This window comes from Diabrotica undecimpunctata, chromosome 10 (genome assembly GCF_040954645.1).
Source record: "Diabrotica undecimpunctata isolate CICGRU chromosome 10, icDiaUnde3, whole genome shotgun sequence".
Taxonomy (NCBI): domain Eukaryota; kingdom Metazoa; phylum Arthropoda; class Insecta; order Coleoptera; family Chrysomelidae; genus Diabrotica; species Diabrotica undecimpunctata.
In genome coordinates this window covers 69751199-69778804 of record NC_092812.1, presented here as the reverse complement: position 1 = coordinate 69778804, position 27606 = coordinate 69751199, and the positions used below count along the sequence as shown (strand labels likewise).

The 27606-nt window shown below is 33.5% G+C and overlaps 1 protein-coding gene across 2 annotated transcripts in view; it reads right to left on the bottom strand.

Moving 5' to 3' along the window:
• cic (Putative transcription factor capicua) overlaps positions 1–27606 on the bottom strand; it is a 51692-nt gene that overhangs the window by 2149 nt on the left and 21937 nt on the right. Inside the window, exons 3-13 of one of the 2 annotated variants that reach the window (XM_072546561.1) lie at positions 21126–22035; positions 18644–18857; positions 12342–12499; positions 12104–12207; positions 11754–12021; positions 11214–11659; positions 10933–11153; positions 9112–10178; positions 3330–3512; positions 2991–3135; positions 2668–2933 (exon numbers count right to left, since the gene is read on the bottom strand). In XM_072546561.1, the coding sequence (XP_072402662.1) occupies positions 2668–2933; positions 2991–3135; positions 3330–3512; positions 9112–10178; positions 10933–11153; positions 11214–11659; positions 11754–12021; positions 12104–12207; positions 12342–12499; positions 18644–18857; positions 21126–22035 (3982 nt within the window). Of the gene's footprint in view, positions 1–2667; positions 2946–2990; positions 3136–3329; positions 3513–9111; positions 10179–10932; positions 11154–11213; positions 11660–11753; positions 12022–12103; positions 12208–12341; positions 12500–18643; positions 18858–21125; positions 22036–27606 lie in introns of both variants that reach the window. The other variant, XM_072546560.1, reaches the window with a different exon arrangement.

Below are 27606 nucleotides of genomic sequence, written 5' to 3'. Positions count from 1 at the left end.
GTCTAGGGGTGGCACCAATTGTTATCAAGTTGAGAGAGTATAGGTTAATATTGATATGACCCAAGATAGAAACTTATGGAGAAATATAATTATTGAACCCGACCCAGCATAGGGATAAAGGCAAAGAGAATAATGACGATGATGATGATTTTAAAGGACAGCTCATTTTTAAAGGAATCAATACAGTTTTAAAAAAGTTAATAATAATTTTCAAAAAATTGGCTTTTGAAAGTTTTTTTGCAACAATTGAGCTAAGAAATTAACAAAAATAACTTTACAAACCCTCATTTTAAAGGTAATTCTATGCTTTTTCAGTAAAATTGTGTCACTTTTCCATATAATTTACCGGTCTTCACCTTTATTATTTAAGCTCAAATAACGATCTTACATTGTTTATATATTTTTATAAGTAAAAATATATAAACAATTTTTACGATTTTGACGTTTACTCTTTTGCATATTTTGTTTATTACATATTGTTACCAGAAAATGTATCAAAAGCAGTTGTAAGATACCTGTATCAACGGGTGTCATGGAAAAATCGTTAGTTCCCTGTTCTAATTTTGTTTCAAAATGGTCTGAAAGCTTACCGTCATAACTAATCTTTATTACAATGTTCCTCATTATTATTATTTTTACCACATTCATTAGTTTTTTCGGTATGTTCAGATTTTCCATCGCTCTCAGCAATTGCTTTATACTTATTGTGCTCTAGGCATGTCTGAAGTATATGTAGGCCACGTATAAAGGTATATTGTGTACACCTCCTTTCTCTTTGTCTTAGGACGAAGATCTGGTCAGTAACTGATCTCTCCTCTCTAAATCCGCATTTGTATTCCCCTATTGTTTGTTATGGGAACTGTTTCAGTTTATTTGTATAGATTTTGTCAATATTTTGTACAGGGTGTCTCCGTTTGGACAATCTTAGTTGTTTCCTTGTTTGTATTTTGGTATCAAAACTGCATTAACCCATGATGAAGGCGTTTTGAATTTCTTCTATTACCTGTTTCGTTCATATTACCTACTTTGTCAGCGTTTATCACTTTTGCTGTTTTTAGTTTTGTAATATTCTCTTTTGTTGTTCTGTTATTTTTTCTTCTTATGTCGTTGTATTGTCCTTTTAGTATTTCCCCAAAATGTTCTTTGCTTTATTATGTTTCTTTTTTCTCTCTGTAATGGGCATATATTTTCAATATTTTGTTGTTCAGGAACTGACGCTTTCTGCTCTATATATTTGGTTTTCTCTTCGTTTCTCTACAGTACTGTGCAAATTAATGTATTTAGTAGGAAATATGTCCCCATTTGGCTGCAATTACTGCTTTTACCTGTTTTGGCAAAGATTCTACGAGCATATGACAGTTCCCAGATATCCTTTCATCTCGCAACCAAACCTAAATGGCCGCTTCTATCATTTTTATTTTTGTAGTACAGTCGATTTTGCGCAGTCTAGCTTTGCAAATGGCGCATAAATTTTCAATGGGGTTAAGGTCAGGCGAATTACCGGGCTAATCTAAAACATTAATCTTCTTATTTTGAGTCGTGTTGAAGAATCGCTCCTCCTTGGGGCTGACATTTTTGGAGTTCTGTGTCCAAACGCTATTCCAACATGGATTTGTATTTTTGGCTGTTCATCATACCTTCGATTGGTACCAAAGATCCAACCCCCCAACGGGGGATGAAAAACATCCCCAAAACATTGTTTTGACTAGATGTTTGATCAATATGAGATGGTGTAAGAGTAAGGTTTTCATTATCAGACTTCCTAAAGAATTTCAACCCCTGAACTATAAAGTGAGTTTCATCTGTAAATAGGGCTTTTCTCCAGTCGTCTACAGTACAATTTTTTGGACTGTAGACGACGGACTTTTGGCCTGTACAATAAATACAAAGTATTTTTTGACCCACCATAACCTTTGTTGTTTCTTCATTCGTTCAGTTAGAAGCTCTTTGTTTTTCTTGGGTCCAATTTGTTCTTTCGAAGTAAAAATCTTTTATCTGCTGGTATTGTTTTTCTCTTCCGCATTCTGTTAACCTTTTCACACACATTGATCCCGTTTCTCGTTTACGCTTAAAAATCTTGCTTACTACCCCCTCACTCCACACGTTCTTGCGATTTCTCTTTGTGACATAAAAGTGTGTTCACTTAACGTGATAATCTTTTCACGCTTCCTAGGCGTAATATCCATGATGGAATTAAACGAAACAAACTCATTAATTACCCAAAAGGGCCCAAAGTAGAACAAAACAACACAAACTTAGTAGGAAATGTCCTGAAACACCCTAAAATAGGCAGAGAAAAGTAAGGTTATGTTTTCAATGCCTGATCAGTTGTAAATGTGTGGACAGTCTTGCCAACTGTGAATATTGAAAAATGTCACGATTGCATTAATGCGCACAATACTGTATTTGATACTTCTCTATTCGTTATCATATTTCGTCAATATTTACCTCATTTGTCCGGAAATATTGTTTTTCCAATTCTTTTGTGTGAAAATTATACATACTTAACTATAAGTTATACCTTTTGAAATCTTCACTATATTAAATATTACCTAATTGCAAATTGTATAAATAACTCAAAATCCTAGACCTCGAAGGCCTATTGAGCTAAATAAATAAAAACAATTATCAAAAGTGGTAGTAGTGGATTTTGTAATCAAAACTTACCCCTAACATTATCGAAATCTGGTCCAAAAAATTGATTTCCTATAACTAACTTAGTGGAAGCGGCTGATTTTGGAATACTTTGTGGTGTTTCAGCTTCTGATTCTTCTTCTATGGTAACTCCATGCGTGGCAGTTAATTGTGATCTCTTCTTATTATAGAAGACACCAGGACTCGGTATGGAAATAGCACTTGGTGACTGACCTTCATCTGGTTTGAACTGAGGCAAGGCCGTAAATTTTTGCTCAAAATTTACTTGCTCCAGAACCCTGTAAAATAAACTTTTAGAGAGATAAAAATATTACTTAAAATGTATTTAAAAATACCTATCCATGCCGTCCTCGACTGATCTCTTAAAGAACGTCTTTTTTGTTGATGGAGATATCAAATCAATATTTTCATCGAGTATAGGATTTGCTGGAGCTGGTAAGAGATCTTGGTCTCCTTGGCCATCCTTGTTTCCAAAAGCAGCTGTTAACAATATATTTATTTTATTTTACAGTCTGCATATTGATAACAATTATTATAATACGTACATGTAATTTTAAATCGAAGCAACTGGTTCTATAGAAATATTTGTTTTGTTTGATACACAGAGTAAGGGTAAAAGTAAGTAAAAATACGGTGAAAAAACTGACTCAGGAAAAAATGAAATCTATACATACCCATTGTCTGCCTTCTCTGTAAAGGAGCTTTACCAAGCTGGGCGGGTGTTGGTGCTAATTTAAACTCTTGATTTGTTTGATCTAGCATAAATGTCTCAGAATTGGGAGGGAACATTTCTAATACAGGCGATTTGTTATTATCCTCCCTGTGATCATTCGTTTCAGTAATATGAAGTAATGTTCCTGCAAAGAATATAATATATGTTTAATCTATAGATATTTATTTTAAAATAAAATCACAGAATTTACAAAACTTAATTTGTTATTGAGTGCATCAACTAAAGGTTTTTATGTTTCTCAACTACAACGAAGTCTGTTATGTTTCTAAACTGACTCACGTCTGATACATTTTAACACGTACTTATTTTTTTTTACAAATAAAAGGCAGATATCGAGCACAGTTGTTTTATTAAATCTTGCCCAAAACTATCTTCTATCTAGCCAAAAACATTTTTCAAGTGAAAGAAAAGTGGCAAACTTTACACAAAAACTCGAAGTTGATGGTTGATAACAAATATATATATTGTTTTAGACTTAGTTCGTCAAAAAATTCGCTATTAAACATTTAAATACGTGATGGATTGGAACGTTACTTAATGGAAATTAATTGTATCTAACAATAAACCACTGAAAACTTTTGTTTATAACACTTCCATAAAATTTATTATCACTACAGCCATACGTTTGTTACATGTGGCGACTGCCCAAAAACTTACATCGGTCAAACTGGTAGAACTTTTAAAAAACGTATAGCAGAACATAAAAGAGCTTTCAAAAATATAAAAACAAGATTTTTTGGGCAAGATTTGATTATTAAAATTGTGCTCGATATTTGCCTTTAATTTTTCAAAGTTTAATATAAAAACAGATTATACTTTATTACAGTCACCATTAAAGGGCACATTCAAGAATTATATAGTAAACTTAACATTGACCACAAGTACAACCGACCAGTAATATAGGAGAAGCCAACAGATGAAATATGAAATTATGAAGTTTTGTTAATTACTAGATGTAGACACTCACACTCAAACCTGTCAAAAATAAGATGTGTTAGTTTGGGGGCAAATATAGTGAACACAGTGTGAATATAAGAACTAGACTAAAATAATCTACCAGAGAGTAGTTGGTTGCCTACACTAAAAAGGTCTACCAAGCACTACCAATATTATAGAAAAAAGAAGAAATTGAAATATAAAATTGAAATACTTAGAAATAAAGATTAAAACAAAGTGTGAAAACTGAAGTATTATACTACTGGTTCAGTCAAACTTAAAGTAAATGAGCAAACTACAAAATTGAAAAAATATCAAAGCAAGACTCAATGCCAACTAATAAACATCTCCCACTGTTGAAGGTTGTAAGTTCATTTATAAAAAAAGTTATTAACATTTATAAAAAATCGAAATTTATGACTTATTTTCAACTTTTTACACAACAAATAAGGATAAAAACATTTAAAAAATGCCATTTTGAAGGTTATTATGTCACATAAAGTTTGTTACTCCCAAATTTGTTTCAAATGCTTCACTTATGCACTGCAGAAAACATATAGGTTCTTGTGAAATAGGCGAATTCTACTCAAAACAACTGTCATTTGCCTGGAGGCGACTGTGTCACAAAGAAGGTATTTTTTTTGCTTCCTGCACTATACGTCCAGCTCATGAACACGCATGCTTCACAAAACGTGCTACGCCTAGCCTCGACGTGTGCTGAATTCAACATGTGCCAGGGCTTACGAAATTAATGTTAATATTATGGAAATAGCATAATTGACTCGAAGCCAATTAGTATTGAACGAGGCGTGAGATAGGGCTATATATAAGTACTCTTGCCCACCGTTTATAACTTGTATTCTGAGAATATATTTAGCGAGGCTTTAAAAGATCAAAAAGGAAATTATCATAGGAGGAGATATAATTAACAATATACGATACGCCGACGATACTAACTGAAAACATCGTCGACCTGCAGGAACTAATCAACAGAGTTGACACAGAATGCAGAAATTGGGGACTGACGATACCTATCCAAAAAACTAAATATATGGTGACCAGTCAACAGGATATCGGCCCAACCCAACTGATATTAAATCAACAAACGCTGGAAGGAGTACGATTCAAATATATACCTTGGATGGTGGACCATCCAAAATTTAGATCAGTCCTTCGAAATAGATGTCGAACTGAACAGACAAGAAGCACATTTCAAAAATTCAGGCCCTTAAATAACTCATTGAATTTGGGCATCCCTGAAAAGTTTAAAAGATGCTATGTATTTTCTATTTAAAAAGGAGATTGCACTGATGTTATATGATCTATATAGATTATTCTGATCAGAGTTGCCATTGTTATACAAAATATAGTTTTATAGTTATAGATAAAAATCTTATATAAGATTTTTACAAAAATTATAGCAATATTTTTGTACAAACAATATACTTTTAACAAAAATGCATATTTAGTATCACATAACAATTTTTATACAAAATTTATTATACACTTTTGCTGTAGAATAAAACTGTAGGTAGAGGTTAGGTGACAAGGCGAGACCTGTTAAGATTTAGTTAAGCTAGCGACAGTAAAGCGATTGAGATTAAATGACTCGGTGAGGTTTGGTTAGGTTAATATAGTAAATAGGAAGTGTACTGGTATGTTATAGAGGTCGTACCTTTCTATCATAGACGGGGCTTGGTTCTAGATAACTAGTCATTATAAGACACACAACTCTTACTTATGGCTCCATTTGCCACACCCAGGGCAACTGCATTGGCTTGAAGGCTCAACTAAGTGAGAGTACGCAGATATGGCGAGATTACAGGGTGATTGCCTATCTTCTAATATAAGAGCTGGTAAGTGGCAAGGCGATCTTTTGTCCTGGGGTCGAGAAACAAGCTCCAAAGGCGAAGGAATCAACAAATGACAAACGGCATAAGTGTGCAAAAGGCATCGGGGAACCTCTACATTAAAGACTCATAAAGTACCCCTCATATAATGATAGTAGAAATGACAAAACATAGTACATGGAAGTCGGAGACCAAAATCCGGCACAGAGAGAACCTACGTGGATATTTTTACTCTTACATAAAATTTATATTTTTTGACAAACCGCGTATATGACTGAAAAAAATAAATATCTGGAGGCGATATTTGTTATATCTTATCAGATGACCAAGGTATTCCAGCTTTCTCTTCCTCACTGTAAAAGTTCTTGTTGCTTGCAGGTTCTCCGTAACACTTGCTTATTAGCAATAACATGCGTCAATATAACCGCATTTAAAAGGTAGAGAGCTTTTTCAGTAGTTGTTCTGTCAAGGACCACTTGTACCATATCGTAAAACCGGGAATAGGTAACATTTTAACAATCTGATTTTTGGCAGAAGAGAAAAGTTCGTTCTAATTAATATGTGCTTTATCTTGATAAAATTTGATCTAGCATTCCCAATTCTGGATTGATCTCTGTTGTCACGTCCACTTCCCATATTTTTAAGACACAAGAAACAAGTATGTAGAAAAAAAAAAGAAATAGAAAAAAACTGGACAAACTGGAAAAACGGCTAGAAACAATAAGAGCAAATTTTAGAAATAAAGAAGTTAAAAAACAAGGAAGGCATCAATACAAATTTTTGTAGAAACAAATGGTTACATTTGGGGCATATAGCAGATGCATTAAAAATATTTCCCAACGAGATAGAAAAAATAACAATAATAGAAGCACAAAGAATAAAAAAAATCAAGAACACATAATACACCATCAGCAGGTACAAGAATTAATAAAAAAACTAAAAAATAATAAATACGCAGAATAAGTAGAAATTTTTCTGCTGGTAGAAATATTGAAACTAGAAGACTAGAAGATAAAGGAAAAAGACTATTCTAATTCGAATATTCGCCCCATTAAATTGGTTAAGCATACAATACTGACATATTGCCAATGTCAACCGATTAAATATCTGTACATAAATGTTCTATCTGAATATATGAGCTAGCTTTGAGAAATATTAATCATCAGTTGGCGCTTTGATGGTACAGCCTTCGTGAGCCCTGGCCTGCCTCAAAACATTCTTCAATCCGTCCCTGTCGAGGGTCTGTCTTCTCCATTCGCTTACTCCAATCTTCATTAAATCGTCCTGCACATAATCGTTCAGATGTCTGAGTTTAGGTCGCCCCTTCTTCTCCTTCCGACAGGTCTATTTAGCATGGTTATTTTTGCAGCTTCAATTTCATCCATCCGCATAACGTGGCCCACCCATCTTGGGCAGTTTATTCTGGTGGTTTGACAAATATTCACTGACATAATTTTTCTTTGCCGATATCTAGTACACGTATTAGAAAGAAACGAGGCACCGAAAAAAGGCCGTGAAAAGAATTATATTTATTATTGGAAGCCTAGCTTTCTCATCGCAGGCTACGGACGGAATGCATTGATCGGTGCGGTGGATTGCGCAGAAGTATGAAAAGATAAAGCCAACAGAAACGCGGTGAAACACAATGAAACGGCAGATTGCGCGACAACAGACTACGTGGAGTAGTAAACAAAGTCTCATGTGAGTTTCTTAAAATAAAATATGATAAAATAAAATGCAATAAATTAAAATTAAAATAAAATAAAATAAATTTAAATAAATAAAATGAAATAAAAATAAATTAAATTAAAAACCACCGCTCCGTATGTAGACAATAAGAAAACTTTGCTTCTACTCCTCGATCACTCCCAGACTGTCACATTCCGTTTTTTTAGTTTAGTTTTATTATGATTAGAACAATTTTTTTATTTTTGTTAGCCTTCCAGGTAAAACTTTCCGATATTACAATTATTTTTTAAGGTTTTGACGTGACAACGTCTTAAATTAGGTTGTGGCTCCGAGTCACTCATGAAAAAGTGTAACGCCCGCTCACGTCGGTTACGATGAGTCACCGAACGAGAGAGAGACCCGCCGGACCGGCGAATGCTTTGCGTCTCTCTCCCACTCAAACATGATCGGTCCGCTGCGCGCGCAGCACTAGAGAATTAGGCGCGTTGAATCGGTGCGTGCTTGCGTCTCTGTCTTTCTCGAGCGTTCTTGGCGTTGGAAAACCGAGAAAGCGTCATAATACAAGTTCACACGTGTGGTTAAAGTATCGTCAGCTGTGTCTGTAGTGAAAATGTGGAGTGCTTAGATTCGTCATTTACAACAACTACAACAATAAAGGTAAATAATTGTACACTAATGTTTCATTATCGTAAACTATGATTGATTGATTAATTGTTAGATTGACACAAAAGTTGAGAAACTGAGTTTATAGGTTATGTCATACTATTGACAAATGTTGATAGTGTTAAGTAAATTATTAGTTTAAATCACTCTGCAATCAATCGTAATTCAGTCGATTGAGAAGAAACAGCGCGTTTCAACTGCAAACAACTATTGTGCCTATTGTGCAATTTAATAATATTCATATCAATAAATATTCTACCGAGAAAAAGACGTTGTCACGTAAAATCTTCGCCCGTAAAACCGACTTTACAGGCAACCGATTTTTTGTACTTTTTTACACTTAATAATTTGAACAAAAACCTTCAAATTTGAACTTTTATAAACTTTTTTAACTAATTCCAACAAAATTTCACATTATTGACAAAGTATTCATTACAATCATTAACTATTCACAGCCAAAAGTTAAATTTAACATTTAATGAAACTGGCGTGTGTCATACAGTGTCAGCCAAAAGATTCTATTCTCGAATAGTGAGAAAATAATGTTCAACAAATAGCTAATTCAAAATATTCATGTCAACTTACCGGTACTATTGCAATAGGAGTTTTTATTTGATGCCATCACAGTACTTTGTGCCGCTTGGTACTCAACTTGAGAAGATACACAGACTTTGTTGTGTGCTTGTGTAACAATGACAGACTGTGTATTAGGCTTTAACAGTTGGACGTTTTGCACCGACAAATTTCGGTTGTTGGAGTTTGAAACAGGTATTCCGAAAGAAGGTTGCACATAAAGCTGGACAGGAATTTCAGATGCTGTGGAAGCTATCACAACAAAAGGTTGTGTTTGTTCATGTTCATTGGATAAACAAATGGTATTTGTTGGCCTGCCTATAACAACAGTTAAAGGTTGTGACTGATAAGTCTGATTAATGCCATCGTTTGATTGTATAATATTTGTTTTGACCTCTGATTTTGGTATGACTAATGTAGAGTTAGTTTGGCTAGTAAGAGTGCTAGTTTGTATGGCTGATGAATTAGACCATTTTGAAGCGTCAGTTGAATTAATGATCAATGTACCTGCATAGTTTTCATGGTTTTCACTAAACTCATTTTTAACTTCCGATTTAATAATTTTTGGTGAAGCTGGCATTGTTTTGAAGGCTCCTCCAGTCGGCTGAAATCCTGATATGCCCGATGGGTTAACAGGGGAGTAATGGAAAGGTGTTGCAGTTGCTGCAAGACTATACTTTGGTGTTTCCGTTGACGGTATTCTTGCTTTTATTGGCTTAGGTCTACACGTAACTTCTGAACAATTTGAATTAGTCATAGGACTAAATCTTTGGAAAACACGGTTTTCTATAGACGAGTCCATATCACTTTGAGATTCTGAATCTGAATCAGTAACCTTCTCCTTGCATTTTAAATCAATTTCAGCTCCTGCATCTTCACAAATTACCATTTGATCATCATCTGAAGCATCCCCTGCCTCTTGTTCCTGTACCACTTGCTTGGAAGGTTCAATATTAAGCGGAGGAGGAGATGGCACTTTTGGACTCACTGGCATATCACCTGGTTCGCCACTGTCTCCCGCTGAACTTAGTTTGCTACGTCCAGATCCTGTTGAAGATTTTCTTCGATCTTTATTGCACCTTAAAACAAAAAATCACGTTAACACACTGCAAAAAATTATTACTTCAGTTATCAACGCTAAAAAAATATTTCAATATTTTTTCTTCATTTTATAAATACAGTAGAACCTCTATGGATGACAGAAAGGAGTGAGAGATTCTGAGCAAAAAGGAAAAATAGAAATAAACAAGAACTAAGTATATAGCGAAGATTAAATAAAAAATTTAAAAATAAAAGAATTAAAGCGACTATGGACTCTTGAAGTCTTCTCTGTTTTTGAAATGAAAAGTTCTATTGCGAAGTTTATTGCGAAGATTATTGCGACCGCCACCGCTACGTAAGTTAGTCGCAAATTCGCACAGCTCGAGAACGCCTCGACGGATCGTAGCGCATTAGATCTCGTTGGAAAGAGGAGAAAGTAACTAGTACAATGACGGAAAAACAAGCATGGCCGCGTTGCCAAAAGGGCATTATATCATATCTTCGTTGTTATTGGTCCGATTGGATCGTGTGATGCGTTAAATGAAAGTGGAGGGGATAAAGATTATATTAAGATAGAAAAAAACCAAAAACGCGACTACCAAAAGGGCACTACACAGTATCTTGATTATTAATAAACGTATATTTACATACGAGACATTATAGAGCAATATGGATGAAAATAGATACTATAAGACAAATTTTGATTTATGGACTTCAAATCCTAGATAACGATACTGGCAATCAAGTTAGATTTTGAGAGATGAAGAATTACTACTAGAGAATATTACTTACCATTTCCATTCGGGATGAGCCTTAAAATGAGCTTCTTTAACTTCAGAGGCCAATTCGTGATACTGCTTCTTTTCATTTGGACCTAATGCATACCACCATTCGCCTAAAATTTTGGAAACTGTTCGATTGTCTTGATTTGGGTGCCTCTGGTGTACAAGGCCTCTGTGGCGTTTTGAAAATATCATGAAAGCATTCATGGGTCTTCTAATACGCTCCTTACTCTGCGAGATATGGTTAATTAAGTATTGAGAATTAGTTGCTACACCGAATATTGGCCTTACCTTAGTTGCCTCTTTGGAGTTACTTTGTAAAGAGCTCAAAGACTGACTTCTTCTCTTAATATTCCCATCCATATTTAAGTCAGTAGTTTCACTTTCAAAAACGTCATCGTCGTCATCTTCTGTTGGTGTTGGCAGTGGTTCTGCATCAGCATCGTCGTCTTGATTATCCAAAACCGCTCCACCATCAACAGTAACTAATGACGTAGATAAAGGGGGCGATAACTGAGAGTTTGGTGGTGAAGCAGATCCAGATGAGACAAGAAGTGGTAATATTGAATGCCACGGATTAACATTAATGTTGATAGATCTGTTTTGACTCTGGTTTAGTTGAGAGAGTGGAAGTTGAGGAGGAACAGTAGCAACTCGATGACTTTGTACTTGTAGTGGATTGTGCAACACCATCGGTTCCTTTAGATGATTCAAGGCAGCGTTTGTGTTTGGCGACACTAAATACAACAAAAAACATCAAATTAATAATTTTAGGTTCTGTTCCATTTTTAATTTAAATAAAGGATCATTTTTAATGTAAATAATTGTTACCTTGTTCAGTTTTAACGATCACAGGCGGTGGATTAGGCTGAATATTGACAGTGGGAACAACTCTTTTTACGACAGACTGAGATGTAGACGGTAGGACTGGTACAAGTTGTGTTGGATTAACAATTACTGGAAGTCCTGGGTTGATAGAATTCGGTCCAATTATCCCGGGACCGTTGGAATGTGTCTGTATGTTATTCATGTTGGCATAATTATTACTCGGATTTACGCGTATCAACTGCGTCGAATGCAAATGGTCGCTCTGAATCACCTAAAACATTTTATATCAAAATATCAAAATATTTTATATAAAAATTCACTAAAGAATATTCTAATAACAAATGATCTCATACCTGTCTAGGAAATGACTTAGGTTCCTTTGGATCATTCTCTGTTTCATTTTTGACAATCATCATATTTTTGTCATGTTTTGGTGGAACAACATAATAAAGGCCACCTAAAATTTAATTTCTTCATTAAATATATTCATTATATATATATATATATATATATATATATATATATATATATATTGCAAAAATATTTTCGGTTACAAAATAATTGAAAGTAGAACAAAGTATACATAATTACCTTGGGTTACTTGATTATTTTCTGCTTCGACATGTTGGCTAGGCGGGCTGGTAAGAGCATGTTGTAGAATGACACTCGGTTGTTCCGGTATCCATTGTCTTGGATTTGGCGACACCCTAATAACACTGGCAACGCTTTGGACAGGTCGAGCTTCTGGCCTATAACAAAGTATTTTAAATGGTCTTTAAAATAACTGATTCTTTATATAGTGTAATAAGAAACCAGGAGTGACCTAATTATATTTTATAGAAACACGCTGATAATTTAAAAAATCTAGAAAGAATAATGAATAAAATATTCGGTGCAATGAAGAATACGGATACTTCCACAACGTTAAAAAAAACTAAATTCAGGAAAATTAGTAATAACAACCGTACCAACGAAACCCTCCTGGTAGCAGGCCAACATATCGAAAGAGTACAGAAGTATACGTAATGGGTAATAATAATAACAGAAAATAACTGCTACACTGCAGTGCACTGAAAAACGTCCTTTGTAGCAGAGATTTGACATTAGCCCTAAAAATACGATTAACTTAATGTTACGTATACAATACAGTGTCCTGTACTATGAAATCAAATGGTGGCTTAACCTAGAGGCGATAAGAAGAGATGTGGACTTAAAGATCTCATGGGTGGATCAAGAACGTTAAAGTGTTAAAAAAAATGAAGGAAAAAAAGAAGTTGAAAGGACAATCAAACTTCAATATCTCGTCCTATAATGCATGGAGAAAATACGGCATCTTGAATCTCATAGTCCAAGGCAAAATTGACAGCAGAAGGAGTGTCAGAAGACGACAAATATCTTGGATATATATTCTATCTAGAATCTAAGAGAATGGTATGGTTGCAGCTCAAAAGAAACTTTGCTTCGAAAGTTCGAGAGGCTATGATGGTTGCCAACCTCCGTAATGGAGATAGCACTTAAAAAAGAAGTATCTGTAATAATAAATAAAAAATTAACATTTTTTATTTCAAGTACGTGTCGTTCATTATGAATTTTATTTTGTTAGAATTCAGTTATTATGTATTACATATTTTAAAAATTTATTTGAATATATACCGCCTTGACGATGCCGACAGTGATAAGAGGAATACTTGGGTGACTTAGAAACTAGTGACTATAGAGATATGAGCAGTGACAATGATAAAGAAACAGTTGTATTCATTTTTATTTGGGGAAATGTCAACGTTTTATACCTAAAGCATACGATTTTGATAATACAAGGTCAGGTACACATTAGGCATTAGGATGAACGAACTAATAAAAACTAAACACATCCAAAAGGAAACATGGGCCGACTACTTTCGATCCCTATTTGCTAAAGGTGACGATAATGAACCCCCAACACTAGAGGTGACGGCAAACGAAGAAATAAGTATTGAGGGAGGAAGAGATAAATGAAGCATTAAGGAAATTAAAAAACAGACAATCACCAGGAGAGGGAAGAATACCGATCGAACTCCTAAAGTACGGAGGACCAGATCTGACAAAACAACTACTAAAACTAATCTAAAAAATAATAGAACAAAACAGAATTCCTCAAGAATGGAGATCAAAGCATCTAATACCTCTCTTCAAAGAAAAGAGACAAATCGCACCCGGCAAATTACAGAGAAATTAATTTATGAAACACAACACTAAAATTAACAACCAAAGTGATAACAAATAAACTGAATGAAATTATAACACTAGCAGAATAATAACAAGGTTTTAGGTAGAGAAAATCATGCACCAACGCTATATTTATAATGAGGCAAGTGCAAGAGAAATCATTAGAGTACAACAAACCGGCGTATCTATGTTTCGTGGACCTTAAAAAGGCATTTAACCAGGTCAAATTAAAGGACGTTATACACTTATTGTACGCAAGAGATACCTTTAAGAATAATCAAAACGATCGAAAATATCTACCAAAACAACACAATAAAAGTAAAAGTAGAAGAAGTAAGTGACCCCACTGAAGCTGGCAATGGGATAACACAGGGAGATTAATCTGTTGTTCAACCTTATTATGGATGAAATGATAAAAAAAGTAAGAACTAAAAAAGTATACCAAATGGGAGGAAAACAACTTAAAATGATTTTGTATGCAAACGACTCAATACTACTCTCTCAAAGTGAAGATGATTTAAAACGTATGCTGCACCGATTTAATATAACCGCCAGAAAATTGAGCATGTCCCCAAAAAAGTCAAAATGCATGGTTATGACAGTAAATTTACTAGGATGTAAAATGGAGCTGGAAGGTCAGATAATAGAACAAGTAATGGAGTTTAAATATCTAAGCATGACATTACCCAGCTACGGAAAGCTCTAAACAGAAGTGGAAGGTCAAGTGAATAGAGCAAACAGAGCCGCAGGTTGCCTGAATGAAACAATATGGAAAAATAAAAATATCGGGAAAGAAATGAAAGGCAAAATTTACAAAACAGTCATCATACCAATAATGACATATGCGGCAGAAACACGACTTGACACAGAGAGGACAAAAATAATTTTAGAAACAGTAGGGATAAAATCACTTAGAAAAATTAATGATAAAACACTATGGGACAGAGTTAGAAGTACAGATATACGACGTAGATGCAAGGTGGAGAACATCAAGTACTGGGTAAGAAATAGAATAGTAGAATTAAATGATCATAAAGCCGATTGACAAAAAATAGAGTAGTAAAGATGGCAAGAGACGGTTCCTCAATAGGAAGACGTCATGTATACATAAAAAGAAGAAGAACGTACACATTAGGTCAGGTCCTTTATTTGATGTAACGGAACATACTGAAAAACGTTATTACTTTATGAAGTTTTTTTATCAAAATCTTGAACGACGAAGTATCATTGTCCAAGAACAAGCAAATTTTGACAATATACGTGATTTAGAAAGTGCTGTACATGAAGCACTAGCGTTATGCATTTGAATATTCTTCGATATTAAAAGAGTCTTTGACACAGCTTGGCGACACCGAATAATCAGATTACTGTACAATTGTGGAATTAGAGATCACTGCCTTGGATTATCAAAAAACTTCTCACATAAAAGATACATTCAAGTTCGAGTAAATGGAAATTTGTCATCAGAAGTACAATTAGAAAATGGTATCTCACAGGGATCAGTTATAAGTCCCACATTATTATAAATGATGTCTTACAAAATCTAAAACTTCCATTGAAAGGTCGACTATATGCTGACGATATAGGGCCATTTGGATACAAAAAGAACTTAACCAATCTCTCAAATCTAATTAAGACATCTTGTTGGATATCGAGAAATGGTTGCAGTAAATTGGTTTCACTTTTTCAACGACCAAAACAAAATTCATAGTATTCTCCAAAAACAAAATTGATAAGCATATTTCTTTATATATGTATAAATAAATTCTACACCAACAAAAATATTTAAAATTTCTAGGAGTAATTGAAGAATTAAATTGCAAACAGCATATCAATGATTTGACATGTAAATTTTAGAGGAAATTAAATCTAGTAAAAATATGGGCTCACAAAAATTTTATTTAATTTTAATTTATTTCATTTCAATGGATTTTATTTTATTTTATCTATTTTGATTAAATTTATGTTATTTTATTTTAATTTATTTTAATGTATTTTATTTTTAATTAGTTTTATTTTATTTCATTTTATTTTATTTTAATTTATTTTATTTTAATTTATTTTAGTTTATATTATTTTATTTTGATTTAATTTAAGTTATTTTATTTTGATTTATTTTATTTTAATTTACTTTTAAATTTAATTTATTTTATTGTAATTTATTTTATATCATTTTAATTTATTTTAATTATACTTAATGGATTTTATTTTATAGTATTTTATTTTATTACGTAAGTCTCATTTGGGGTCAGTGGGTCTTCCTGTTATTATATTCTTATTTCATACTTTGTTTTTTTATAAATAATATTTACATATAAAGTTTACTAGCTGATCCGGCGAACTTCATACCGCCTTAGAATTAAATAATATGTCTAAAAAATTAACAGGAAATAAAACAAAAAAAAAACACTCAAACATATTATGCATGAAAAAAGTTGAAACAATTTAATGCTTTCTGATAAAAATATTAAGTTATTTCCGCAAACTTCCAACGGTTGGCTTTGTGATTTGTTTATTGTCATTGCAGAAGCCAAAAGCACGGGCAATTGTAAACGTTTAAAACCAAATGGTACGTTTGTTGAATCATCATTATACTCGGGATCAAGATATCCTCTCCTTTGTATTTTTCCTTGATGATCGTTGTCGCAATGACATTATTCATAAGCCGTTTCACAATCAGTCTTATTCCATTGCACAGTCGAGGTTTATTAATGTTAAGCAGCATAATGACAACTAATCCTACTTTTAATTGTAAATTGTTCAGGTGGGAGTCCAGGCAATTCCAATGAATTCAAAAACTCTATAGGATAGTTGACTACGTCAATCTGTTTTATAACTGTGTCAGCTGATTTGAATGAAAAAACTTCCCTGAAATAAAATTCAAAGTAGTATATTCAACCGAATATAGATATAAAATTTCATAAAAATCGGTCAATCCGTCTCGAACGAGTGTGGCAACTACTGTGACACTAATCACTCTGTCACACTAATTTCGCTATTAAAACATATGAGCTGGTGATAGAAGGACGAAAATTACGGGTTGTATGTATTTTTTAATCATAAAAAAATAAAAATAATAAAATTTTGTCCAAAAAATAAAAAAAATGTTTGGGATGGACCACACTTACCCCTTAGAGGTCTGAAAAATAGATCACGACCGATTATCAGACTTACCGAATAAACATAGAAAATTTCATCAAAATCGGTGAAGCAGTTTCAGAGGAGTGTGGCAACTAACTCTGTGACACTAACATGGTTATTAAAAAATAGGGGTTAGTAATAGTAGGGTGACAATTAAGGGATGTATGTATTTTTAATGCCACATCATAAAAAAATATAAATAAAAAATTTTGTTCAAAAAATAAAAAAAAATGTTTCGGGTGGACCACCCTTATCTCTTAGTGATATGAAAAATATATTACGACCAATTATCAGACCTACCTAATATGCATGGAAAATTTCATAAAAATCAGTCACGCCGTTTCGGAGGAGTATGGCAACTAACTCTGTGACACTAAGTGGCTATTAAACAATAGGAGCTGGTGATAGAAGGGTGAAAATTAAGGGATGTATGTATTTTTTAATGCCACATCATAAAAACATAAAAATAAAAATTTTTATTTAAAAAATAAAAAAAAATGTTTGAGTGCAGTCAAATGGCGACCTTGCACGATCACAATTAATAATGGTGTTAGACAAGATCTCTGCACTCTGTTTAATTTAACATGGAAAAAGTCCCAAGAATTTCTGGAATTAATACCAACGGCACCAAAATTAATAAGAGCATCCAACTTCTTGTATGTGCAGATAACAGTCATTATAAGAAGAGAATCTGCAGTTAACGAATGATTTTCACAGCTACAAAAAGCTTCAAAAACTACGGGACTTGTAAAAAACATCTAGAAAACAAAATATATGGCACTAGCATCAAAAACAGATGCAGAATTTGATTATAAATGTTCAGACAATCAAACCATCCAAGGTTTTATGGAAAAAATAATATGAACAACGAAATCAAGACTCGAATCCTACTTGCTAACACATGATACTTTGTTTTATCAAAACGATTAAAATAAAGGAATATCCCGACCAAGTACAAAAGCCAAAAATTATAAAACTCTGATAAGACCAATTTTAAAATATGTCTCGGGAACTTAAACACGTACTCAAAAAGATGAGAGTCTACTAAGGGATTTTAAAACAATTTGTCCTAAGAACAATATGTTGAGCAATAAATGATAATACATTACGATATCATAAAAGCAATGTAAATTAACAGATCGAGGTGGGTAGGGTATGTCTTAAGGATGAAAGGTGAGGACCCGGTCCTAAAATCGATGCTTAAGAACCTGGGAGAGGGAGATACTGCAAGATTAAAAAACCGCTTCCTGGACGATATGGAAGCCGATCTACAGGTACTGGAAATGAGGAGATGGAGAAGACTGGTTCTGAATAGAGAATGCTGACAGAATCTTTTAAAGGAAGCCAAGCTACATCAAGAACTATAGAGCTATAAAAAAGAAGAGTTACATCCAAAGAAAGTTTTATGAAGTCCAGCTGGATGTTATATTGGAATTAACTTTTTTTTTTATATATATATATTGCATCGTAATAAAGCCTTTAAAAAATGTATTGTAAAAGTAATGTAATAATTGTAATAAAACTACATACTACATTCTGCTTAATACCTTATGACGACTTGTTGATGATATGTTGTTGGATTATATCCTTGAGCTCCTGGTGAAGCTCCCTTTTGCATTCCAAGAGAATGGCTACCAGAAATTGGCATAAAAACATTCTGTCGAGATCCCACCGTGATTGGTGACTGCATTGTATGGGGAGATGATCCCTGCCCATTGGGTGAAAACACTGGGGTGGCTGACCGTGAACTACCTAAAGATACTGCAAAAAATCATATTATGAGATATACAGTGTGTCCGTAAAGTATGGAATAAATTCGATATTTCCTAAATGAAAAGCCTTTTTAAAAAAATCTAAAACACGTCGATTTTTAAATTTAATGTTCTACATTTTACAATAAAATTTCATTATACAAGGTGATACACATTACAGTGATGACGTCATCGGGTCTTTTTTTAAATGTAACACCCTGTATTTTAGGACATTTTTAGATCGATAAAAATGAGCTGATTTCAAAAAAGGATGTAGGTACTCGGGTCTAATGGATATAATTTGAAAGATATGCGCTTAGAAAATAAATTATTTATTATCAATTGCAAAAAAGTAGCCTACTTCTAGTTTTTGGTAAACTGTAATTTTTTTTAGTAACGTTTAATAACAATTAAGTAGTATAATAATTGTATTAATTCGTGAATGTTCTGTATTATTACTTAGAATTAATTTTAAGTAGAAATGAATTTGAGTGTAAAGCAAAGAATTGAAATACTCATGATGATTGGGTATGGAGACAAATGGCGAACTCAGATGGAAGTGTGTAATTTATTTAATGATAAATATCCAGAAATACCCATCAGGCAGTCAACAGTAAGTAAGATTGAAAAGTACGGTCGAGAAACTGGTACGGTTGAAAATGCACGCAAATCAGGTCATCCCTCTGTAAATTATGTTACAACATTAGATGTTCTACTTGCTTTTGAAGAAGATGCGCACACTTCTGTTCGTAAGGTTAGTAGTGATCTCGATATTTGCAAAACAACGGTACACAAAGTACGTAAAAGTAAGTAAAGTAAGTAGAATGCACAGTTGTACAGGAATTAAACGAGGATGATCCAGATAAAAGAATACAATTTTGCTAAATAATGATGGATAACAGCCACCGAAACCCTCTCTTGGTTCAAAATATTATTTTTTGTGATGAGGCTACATTCAAATTAAATGGCGAGGTCAATCGTCAGAATTGTAGGTACTGGGCAAAAGCAAACCCCAACTGGATGCGGGAACATCATACACAATACTCGCAAAAGGTAAACGTATGGGCTGGCAGTGTAAGAAATAAAATCATTGGACCCTACTATTTCGAAGGTAATTTAAACGGGCCAGCATACCTTCAGTTTTTAAGTGGGTATCTCGTACCTACTTTAGTTAATTTATTCCCCAGTACAATTAATCTTGGAGGTTTTGATAAAAGTTTATAGTTTAAACAGGATGGTGCGACTCCGCATTATGCTTTAGATGTTCGAAGGTACCTAAACCAAATTTTTCCGAACAGGTGGATTGGAAGACGTGGACATACTGAATGGACAGCGAGGTCGCCAGACCTGAATCCTTCGGATTATTTTATGTGGGGTTATTTAAAGAATGTTGTTTATAAAACAAAACCTGCAAATATTGGAGACTTAAAAACAAGAATTCGTAAAGAAATAAACAATATTTCTCAAAAAAGCATAAACAAGGTTATTATTATTATTATACATAAGCGAGGGCAGAGGAACTAAGTCCCTATTATGCTCAAAAACAAAGAAATTTCATTAATAACCTACTAGTAAAAAACAAAAATTGCAGATAAAAGAAATAAAATTACAATTTTTGATTTAAAGGAAAAACAATATTTTAACTATAATGTAAAACGGTCAAGTCTGTTTTTGAACGAGTTGGTAGAGGGAGCAGAGACAATGTTATCGTTAAGGTTACTTTCAAATACAACAAGGGCTACAATTCGAACATTTAAGATTAAGTCATGTATTAATTACTTGATTATTTTCAAGTTATTTATTATAATTTATTTATAATTTATTAATATTATAAATCAATAAAAATTAATTTTCTAAGCGCATATCTTTCAAATTATATCCGTTAGACCCCCAGTATTATACGTTTTTGGAATCAGCTCATTTTTATCGATCTAAAAATGTCCTAAAATACAGGGTGTTACATTTAAAAAAAGAGCCGATGACGTCATCACTGTAATGTGTATCACCTTGTATGATGAAATTTTATTGTAAAATGTAGAACATTAAATTTAAAAATCGACGTGTTTTAGATTTTTTTAAAAAGGCTTTTCATTTAGGAAATATCGAATTTATTCCATACTTTACGGACACACTGTATAATAAAAAATGTCCAGTGGAGAAGAGGTGCGTGTAACAAGTAAGGAATAATGAAATGTACAGAAAGGTCCAAAATATTACGTTATGATAGAGATAAAAGCATTTATAGCATAATACATGTTTTAAAAACAAATGTACTCACCTAACATATTAGCAGCATCAGTTTCCTCCTGATCGAACCGGCCGGTCATGCGTCTATCGCTACAATTTGGTGAGGTTTCAGAATCCCTAGAAGTTTCTTCACCATCACCTTTGCTATTAGATCTAGGGTATGGTCCACTACGAAGACTATTACCTTTTAGGTTTAGATGTCTAGAACAATATCCCCGACGTTGACTTTCCTTTTTACATCCATCAACTGAACACAAACGCCTCCACTGTTTACCATTAAATTTCTTTCTTATGCCATTTGGATTGCAAACAACATCTCCTTTTCTATATTTATGGGGTGTGGCGGCCTGACTTCGGGGAGTAGTGGGCTGCGACCGTGGAGTAATGCTTCTAGAAGAACTGCCTCTACTGTGCATACTACTTCTTTTACTACTACCTGATAATTTTGCGTCGACTTCAGGATTAAACGTAATATTATCTTGTCTTAGTTCGTCCTCACTTTCACAAAATTCATCATAATGTCTTCCATTAGACAACGGGGTGCAAGCAGATATGGGCGTGTGTAACTGCATTGGAGACACTTGTGCATTTCTTCCATAAAAATCAAGTGCGGGTTGTATCACATTATCTAAATTAGGTTCTATATTTTCTAATTCGTCCCACCACGGGGGACGGAGCAACCGTAAGTCCGCTCGTTTAACAGTTAATTCTACAGACTGTTCGCCAAATAGAGCAACACCAAAACGTACTGGTTGACCTTCTAAAATTGTGCACACAACGCCCTCTACAAACATACTTTGATTGTCACGTACACAAACTCTAGTGCCCATGGTTATTTGGTTGACTGAAGGACTTGCGTCACTTATCACATTAAAACATTCATTATCAAATACATTATCGTATGTAATTTTATCTTCTTTGCCATCCAAAGCTACTATTATCTGCAAAATAATTATATTGTTATTATTATTATTGTTGTAAAGATTCAGGCATAAAATAATTAAATAATTGATAAATAAGCTTTATGGTTACTTTTATGAATATAAGAATACGGTTGTTAATTTCTTCTCTTCCATCATATATTTGTATATAAACGGGCCATAAGACTCAATGAGAAATTCTAAACGGTTAAATTTCTGTTTCCCTAGTTAATTTACATCAAAATTCATGAGAAACTATTGGTAGAGGTCTGATAATCCAGTCGTCAGAGACGAAAATGACACTGAACCTCAAATCATACGAACAAGCTGAATTTTGCAGAGAATATTAATTTTGGGACCATAAAAAAGATGCAAAAAAGTTTAGTGCTTTTACCCCCGGGCTTCCCCCTAAAACCCCCTTCGCTTCTTCTCTTCTTCTTCTTAGCCTTGTGTCGTCCATGTTTGGACATAGGCCTCTTCCAACTCCTTCCATCGGTCTCTATCCTCAGCAACATATTTCCAATTTGTTCCAGCTATTCTTTTAATATCATCAACCCATCTCATCTGTGGTCTACCTCTTGGTCGTTTACTTTCGTAAGGTCTCCAATGTTGTATTGTAGTATTCCAACGTTGGTCTTTTTGTCTAGCAGTGTGGCCCGCAAAGCTCCATTTAAGTTTGGCAATTTTTGTTGCTATGTCCTCGACTTTTGTTTTGGATCTTACCCAGTCGTTCCTCTTTTTATCTGACAGTCGTATACCTAAAATTGCTCTTTCCATTGTTCTTTCTGTTGTGGCTAGTTTATTCATGTTTGCCTTGGTTAGGGTCCAGGTTTGACATCCATATGTCATGATAGGAAGGATGCATTGGTTGAACACTTTGCTCCTCGAGTATTGGGGCATTTTGCGGTTCTTAAGTATCCAACTAAGTTTTCCAAATCGTGCCCATGCTAGTCTTGCTCTTCTAGTATTTTCCGCACTTTGGTTCTCTTTGTCAAGTCTCAGGATTTGGCCTAGGTAGATATATTCCTGGATTTGTTCTATCTCACTGCCATTTATAGTTATACGTCTGGGGTCATCTGTGTTTGTCATTATTTTTGTTTTTTCATATTCATTTTTAGGCCGACGTATTGGGAGCTGGCTGCTAGTTCCCCCATCATAATTTGCAGTTCCTCGAATGTGCTCGCTATAATCACTATGTCGTCAGCGAATCTGAGGTGGTTTAACTTGTTGCCATTAACGTTAATGCCATAGGTTGACCAATTTGTAGTTTTGAAGACGTCTTCTAGGGCTAGGTTGAAAAGTTTTGGCGATATTACGTCTCCTTGTCTCACTCCTCTCTTAATGGGGATGGGATTTGTATTTTCGTCTAGTTGTACTATCATAGTTGCATTTTCATATATATTATGTATTAGTTGCCTATATCTCGAATCTATTCTACAATTATTAATAGCTTGTTCTATGGCCCACATCTCGATACTATCAAACGCTTTTCATAGTCGACGAAGGTCGGTAGTCGACGTAGTTGGTATTCATTTGCCTTCTCTATCAATGTTCTCATTGTCAGCAGATGGTCTTATGTACTAGATCCTTTGCGGAAGCCAGCCTGTTCAACCGGTTGGTAATTGTCCATTTTGTAGGTTAACCGGTTGTTAATAATTCTCATAAATAGTTTGTATACTTGACTGAGCAACGATATAGGTCTATAATTCTGTAGATCACATTTGTCCCCTTTTTTGTGTGAGAGTATTACTAGACTCTCGTTCCAGTCTTTAGGGATCTTGCTATTATGGAGACATCTATTAAATAGCTCTGTTAGTACAGGGATTGTTAATGTCTTGCTTGTTTTCAAGAGCTCGGCAATTATACCGTCGTGTCCTGGAGCTTTATTATTTTTTAGCTCTTTTAAAGCTCTTTCCATTTCGAATCCCTTTATATTTGGTAGTACTTCTGATCCCACGTTTTTTATTTTTCTTTTGACGTTCTCTTTTGTTGTTTGATTAGACTGGCCTTTCGAGCTGTACAAGGATGTGTAGAAGTCTTCGACAATATTTGTTATTTTATATTTGTCCTTTTCCTTATTGTTGGCGTCTTTAATTTTGATGATTTTTTGAACTCCCAGTGCGGGTCTTTGACATTTTAAGCCTCTGTTGTTTTCAATGACTCGCGCTAATAAGTTCTCGTTCCATTTTTGTATGTCGCGTTTTAGTTCTTTTCTAATTGTTTTATTAAGTTCTCTGTATTCTTTAGTATGGCGTTTGTTTTGCGCTAGTAGTTGTCTTCTTTTCGTCATTAGCTGTTTAGTTTCATTGCTTATTTTAAACCCCCTTCGCAGCGGGGTATAAACGCCAAAATATCGATTTACCAAAAATCTGTACACCGCAGCAAAAAATGTTTCAAATAAAAAATGTAGCTGAGATAATTTTAAACAAAAATGTTTATAAGAATTTTTTGTGTAGAATGAACCGTTCTCTTAGAAACAACGCTTAAAGCGACCGTCGATTTTGCATGTCAGTTACGCGTGCGAAATAAATACGCGACGTAAAAATTCGATATCTTTTGATTCAAGTGATCTATCGACAAAAATCAAGATGCATTTTAAAGGTAAAGAGTTCAGTTTTCGTATGCATTCTTTGTATTTTGCCGCAAATAAACTCAGATTTTATACAGGTGTTAAAACTGCATTCGAAAGCTGCACTCTTTGCCTTTAAAACGCCTCTTGATTTTTGTCGATAGGATATTTGGATCAAAAGATATCGAATTTTTACCGTCGAGCTGATACAAATTTTATTGAACATCGATTTTGCGCGCGTAACTGACATGCAAAATCGACGGAAACTTCAAGCGTTGTTTCTAAGAGAACGGTTCATTCTACACAAAAAATGCATATTAACATTTTTGTTTAAAATTATCTCAGCTACATTTTTTATTTGAAACATTTTTTTCTATGGTGTATAGATTCTTGGTAAATCGATTTTTTTGTGTTTTTACCAACCCTGCGAGGGAGGTTTTAGGGGGAAGCCCGGGGGTAAAAGTGGTAAACTTTTTTGCATCTTTTTGGGGTCCCATAATTAATATTCTCTGCAAAATTCAGCTTGTTCGTATGATTTTTAGGGGCCAACTCTCTGACGAGTGGACTATAAAATCAATATTTAAACTAAATGTTAAAATTGCTCTACAAATTAAACACATTCCACAACAATTTTGCAAATCAAAATACAGAGTATTCTTGTCAAAGTTAGGCAACACGTAGTGTACCTAGGTATATAACGGGTTGCGTAAGTTGCGTTTGGTCAAAATGATGTTAGATATTAACAATATTTTTGAATTGTCAATATTTTATTTCATGGTGTATTCAGGCAATACTTCGAGTACTGTCAGATCATTATTTAACTCAAGATCAAGATATTCTAATAGACCAATTCCAGGTTATACAACAATTCAAGGATTTTAATATAGTGTGAAAATACTAGGATCGTGATTCCAATTGTAGCGGTACATTTTTATTATTTAAATAACGAATAAATAAACTATAACAAATGTTCAAAAAATCCGCGATTTTGTACTAAGCACCTAAGCAATATCCCAATCGATAGTATTTTCGTCTAACATTAGCCAGAACGCCTGGCGTTATTTTTGCACCCTTCATTAGTTCGAATTTTAAATGCTTAAATATCTGTAAATTTTTGGGCAGAATAACTTTTGGATTTTATTTAGATGCCCCTACACAAAATAATCGTTTAAGATCTCCCGATCTCAATCCGTTTGAAACCAAATTTCTTCTTCATCTGAAGTTACTTTGCAAGTCTCGGTAAAACCTCTTCTTGTAGCAAGTCCAAAATTTTTCTGAATTTAAATTTACCTCATAGAAAAATTATCCAATATACTGTGTCTAAATATTCCTAACCAGACATTTATTTTTCGACGATATTGGGTATTGTTTTCCAATAATATCCATATGCTTTCTTGTCGACCAAATCCAATAATTTTGAAAATTTGGTTCATTATTTAATGTAAATGTACATTCATCGCTAAACAAAATGTTTTGTAAAAGTTATCTGTCTGCATTAGCCCCTCTCTAAAATTTCATATCAAAATTGCGCTTGTCTGACAGCATCTCCTTTTCTTAGTTATTGATGACATTGAAATTTAGAAATTTATACAATTTTTATTTAAAATCCGTTGAATTGTTGAATGAGTTGGAATTAGTTTATTGGGATATCTTACGCTAAATAAAGAACTGAGGGTCGTCGCACTATTGTCTGAATAAAACATCTTTATTATTGATACTTTCTCCTCAGCTGAGTACATTTAAACATCTTTATTATTGCTACTTTCTCCTTAACTGAGTACATTTAATCATTTTTATTATCTTTTAAACAATAAATCACAAAATAAAAACATTGGCAATTCAAATATTACTAATATTAACATCAATGTGACCAAACGCAACCCGTTATATACCTAAGTGTACTACGTGTGGCCTAACTGTGACAACAGCACTGTGTATTTTTATTTGCAACATTTTGGAATATGTTCAATTTGTAGAAATTTAATTTGTTATGCTGATGAATACAAGCTTATGATTCTGTTTTTTCCTTGATGGAATAGTAAAGGACTGATTTGAATCAAAAATCATAACATTATGCTTAGATAATAGTTTTGAGGTATGAAAAATTAATTTTTTAGATAGTGTTTGTGAAACTGGTTGGCATAAACATAGGGAAGCTTATTCTGTTATGTATATAGGTAGTAGTCTTGTTGATTATGCATTTAGTAAAGAACATTTATTAATAAATGTGAAAAATGACTTTCCTATTGATATAAAATATATTTTCTTTTTGGAAAAGCCCATCCGATTGTTCCCGAGGAAATGTTTGAAGTGACAAACTTACAAAAAGATAAACGAATAGCCTACAAAAATTCGGTACAACACCATGAATATAACAAAGATAAAAATTTTTTGATTTAAAAGAAGCAAATTGTGCATATGTGGAAAATAAATCAAAACTAAATAGAAAAAAACTTGACGAAGTAAGACTAGGTGTATTTCAAATAAAAAAGAATATCATGAATGTGTTGCTTGTGTGAGTCCATTTCAAATAGGTAAAAGAAATAAATTAGACTTACAATCAATTTAATTTTACTACCCAAAACGACCGGTTTCGCTTTCTAAAATTTGCAAAGCATCCTCAGGTCAAGCGGTACAAAGTAAATGCTGAAATTATAAAAAGCCCATATTAGGGTACTGTCTTATAAAGATATAGATCAAAAATTATAGTAATTATGCCAATATTACATGTCTGTGTTTATTAATATACATAAAATTGCTTTAGCAGACAAAGTAACAATCCACAAATTGGTAAGAGATAATCTATTGAATTGTAATAAATTAGAAATAAACAAAATACTACTTACTTATATGTCGGTACAAGAGTTTTTATATTGGTGATACATAGTTCAAACTATCCCGTATTGCTGATAATGGGTGATCTTCGGTCAATGTTGTAACTGTCTGACAATTAAGGAGGAAGTTTCTTGAGGGGAGAGATGTTAACAGATGATATAGGAGTAAGGTATATGTTATTGTTTGTT